This window comes from Mustela nigripes, chromosome 1 (assembly GCF_022355385.1).
Source record: "Mustela nigripes isolate SB6536 chromosome 1, MUSNIG.SB6536, whole genome shotgun sequence".
NCBI classification, from domain to species: domain Eukaryota; kingdom Metazoa; phylum Chordata; class Mammalia; order Carnivora; family Mustelidae; genus Mustela; species Mustela nigripes.
The window spans coordinates 1,135,864-1,139,695 of NC_081557.1; the positions used below are offsets into that span (position 1 = coordinate 1,135,864).

Here is a 3,832-nt window from a genome sequence, read left to right on the forward strand (position 1 = left end):
GACTGGGAGCAGCAGGGCTTGCAACAGCTGGACTGGGAGCAGCAGGGGTTGCAGCAGCTGGACTGGGAGCAGCAGGGCTTGCAACAGCTGGACTGGGAGCAGCAGGGGTTGCAGCAGCTGGACTGGGAGCAGCAGGGGACACAGCAGCTGGACTGGGAGCAGCAGGGCTTGCAACAGCTGGACTGGCAGCAGCCACAGGAGCCACAGCCCCCCTTAGAGCCCCCACACGAGCCACAGCACCCCTTGGAGCCCCCACAGGAGCCACAGCTGGAGCAGGAACAGACTGGCACACAGCAGCACACAGGCTTGCAGCAGCAGACAGGGACACAGCAGCCGGAGCCGCAGCCCCCACAGCTGGAGCCACAGCCCCCACAGCCGGAGCCGCAGCCCCCACAGCCGGAGCCACAGCCCCCACAGCCGGAGCCGCAGCGCCCACAGCTGGAGCCACAGCCCCCACAGCCGGAGCCACAGCCCCCACAGCCGGAGCCACAGCCCCCGGAACAGCCACAGCAGCTCATGGTTCTGGTGGGTTGAGGGTGGAGCAGGTCAGAGGAGCAGGTGCGGAGGACAGTGCTCAGGTGTGGGGCCTCCTGGGCTGGGGCCCTTTATACACCTGCCCAGGGTCAGGTGAGGTGCTGGACACACGGTCACTTCCTAATTCCTGTTGTGCCACTCCTGCCGACTGGTGACTTTCTCCCTGTGCCTCTCACTGGCTCTGGCTGCACCACGTTCTAAATGTGGTGTCTTCCGCTCTCCGTGGCCCCTATAATTAGAAACCGAGCTCTGGCCTGTTCTGCTTCTTGGCATTCCTAGGAACTGGTCACCTGTCTTTCATGCTGACCATGAGTGGGCCTCGAGGGGAGAGGAGCCCCCATGGCCCCCATGGCCCCATCCCCATGGGCCTGGCTTCTCAGCGGCCCTTCGGGGAGGGGCCCGTGGCCTGCAGTCAGGGCTCATTGATTTACTGCCTAGGATCCGGCTTCTTCCAGCAGATTAAGACTGCTAATTTCCAATTAATTTTTAGACTAATTTTATTATTTAGTATACTAAAATTAATTTTTTTAATCGAAGGAACAAATGCATGATTTTAAAATTTTTATTATTCTCTTAAGGACTTGGTGTTCCCGCCTGGCCCTCCGTCCCTACAGGGCTGTCTGCACTACCCTAAGGCTGTAGGGGCTCCTGCAGTCTGGCGGGACGGGGTGCCTGGAAGCGGGTCTGCCAGCCTGGGGCGGCCCCTGGTGCTCTGCTTCACCCAGAGTCTGCCGGCTTCCACCCTGGGCGCTCCACCCACCTGGTGAGGCCTGGGTCCGGGAGCTCCTCCCCCGTCCCTCACCAGCCTGCTGTCACCACGGGACCCTCGTGTGCTTGCTGGTCTGTCAGTTTTCTGCCCTACATATTTCCCGGGCAGCCCGTCCCACTCACGACAGACCCCGTGTCCTCGGGCTGCGAGACCAGACCTGCCTGATGCCCGCTGGGACCTTGGGTTCTCTCACTGCCCCTCTGGCTCCCGAGTCTCCAGCTCCCGCCTGGCGTCCCGCCCGCAGCCCAGCTCGTGCCCTGGGCTTCTGCCCTGTCTGTCCCTCGATGTCCTCACCTCCTTCCAACCTTTGCTCAAGTGACACGGTCTCAGCAGGGTCCTAACTCCGGAAATGTCGCTGTTGCTCAGCTCACCCCGCTCGGCCTGCCCCTTTCCTTCCTTCCTGGCTCACTGGCCCCGTTCCCTGACCTTCTGTTCCGCTTGCCGCCCTTTCTCGCCGTTGGGCCACCCCGCGCCCCCTGCCCCGCGGGGGGGCTCAGTAAAAGCACGAACCTTCTATCCTCCTGTCTCCCCCATGCCTTGAAGAGCCCCTGAGACGTAACAGGTGCCCCACAAACTTGCTGAGTGGACTCGTGGGTTTTCCCGCGGATTCAGGACAGAAGCAGAGGAGCGCTCGCCCGGCATCTGCTTTTGAACCCACTGTGCTTCCGTGAAGCGTGCCGGCCCCACGGGAAACCCGCGAGCCCACAGACCAGGACGCTCTGCAAAGGGAGCCCCGCGCAGCCCCCACTGCTTGCGTCTGGTGCCGAGCGGCCCCTCACCGAACCCGGAGCCCACACCCCCTCCGCAAACGGCAAGCCCTCCCCTCAAAGACCCGCTGTCCTGACCTGTGCCCCCACTGATGAACGTTGATGTCTGTGGAGTTCTAGGCTACGTGTCCGCCGACCCCACTCCGCGCGTTTATGGTGTCCCCGAGCCCTTTCTTCTAACCACTCAGCAGCCCCTCGAAGGGATGGACGCCTCCGCTCGTGTGTCCCATCTGCTGTGGGCGCACACGTGGGTCCGGCTTTGGGTCACTGTGCACGGCGTCCTGGGGACATCCCTGCACGGGACCCCTGAGGCTTGACGCTCGGTTCCACTGTGGGGGCACCCAGGGCGGAGTCACTACCTCGCAGGACAGCGTCCCACATTGGCGGGTGGGACCCAGTGCGGCAGGGCCCGTGGCAGCTCCCACGGCTATCCGCTGCGTCCGGGGGCTCTGGCCGCTCACGTCCCTGCCTGTGTGCGCTCTCGCTGGCTCCCGCCCGGACAGCATGGTTGGGTTTGACTTGGCATTTCTCATGAGGCGGGGAACTGGACGGGGGGTCCCTGTCTGAACAGTGTGTGCTCTGGTCTCCTCCCGTTTCTCTGTCCTGTGTCCATCGCTCATCATTACCCTTGTTCCGTGGGAGCTGTACTCCCTCGGGAGCAGCGGCCTCGGAGCGGCCGGGCACAGACCTGGGTCCGGTGCTGGGTGTCCTGTCTCCTTCTCGGGCCGGGCGGGTGCGGTGCGGCCCACCAGCCCCATGCTCGCCCATGGCCGCCGTCCCTTCCCTGTGGAGAAATCCTGGCTCAATGCTGTATTTGCAAGTTGCTTGTCTGCCTATCCTTTGTTGTCGACGGACGTGTCTGTGGTTTTATTTCTACGGGTGTTGCTTGTAGCAGGGTTTAAGAAAGTTTGTTTAGGGACTTCTGAGTGGCTCAGTCGTTAAGCATCTGTCTTCAGCTCAGGTCAGGATCCCAAGGTCCCAGGATCGAGCCCGCATGGGGCTCCCTGCTCGGCGGAGAGCCCGCTTCCCCCTCCCTCTGCCCCTCTCCTCCTACTCATGTTCTTTTCTGCTCTGTGCTCTCTCTCTTAAACAAGTAAAAAAGCTTAAATGTTTTTTGTTTCATTTTTTAAAACTAGCCTGTCCACACTTGTCCTGTAGCTGGACATTCAGGGCGCCCACATCTCCTGCCGTCACTATTCAGGCTTAAACGCCCCATTTCACGCCTCGAGTTCCGTGGGGTCCGTCCTCTCTCTTCACGGGCAGAAAACCCGATTTTTACCCTTCCTGCTCCTGTGGGGCGTCGACCTCATTGTACTCTTCTTTCCAGGCTTACCCTGGATCTGAAAATGCACTTTCCTGATGCATACAAATCCCATCAACTGTATTTTCTGGTTCCGCACGGCAGAGCACGCAGGGCCCCTGGCCACGCTCCTCACCCCACGTTTCCCACATCGTGGCTCCTGATTCTGTGTAGAACGTAAGCCCCGCAGTCCGTGGGGCCCGGAGCGCTTTGGCCTTACCCTTTCCTCCCGGTGCTCCTCCGTGTGGCTCGGAGCTGCCGCCCGGCGCCACTTGGCTCGGCCTTCTCACTCCGCCAGCCGGGGCCGCGCGGCCGCTTCCCCTCGGTTCTGCGCGGCTAGAAGAGCACGGCCGGGCCGCGCGGGTCCGCAGGGCGTTTCTGCTGGTGTGACCCTCGGGAGGCTCAGAACGAGAAAACCATCACCCCTGGCTTCTTGGGAACATAAAAACTGCTCAGCAGAAA

General features: G+C 61.9%; 1 protein-coding gene across 1 annotated transcript; it reads left to right on the forward strand.

Moving 5' to 3' along the window:
* Positions 1 to 7: 7 nt before the first annotated feature.
* On the forward strand, positions 8 to 1,301 carry LOC132008299 (serine/arginine repetitive matrix protein 5-like; the record flags this gene model as incomplete). The annotated part of the gene is given in 4 exon segments (XM_059386844.1): positions 8 to 547; positions 549 to 627; positions 814 to 945; positions 1,189 to 1,301. Coding segments are annotated over 4 exon segments (864 nt in total), but the record flags the coding sequence as incomplete, so codon positions are not given.
* Between the last annotated feature and the right edge of the window lie 2,531 nt (positions 1,302 to 3,832).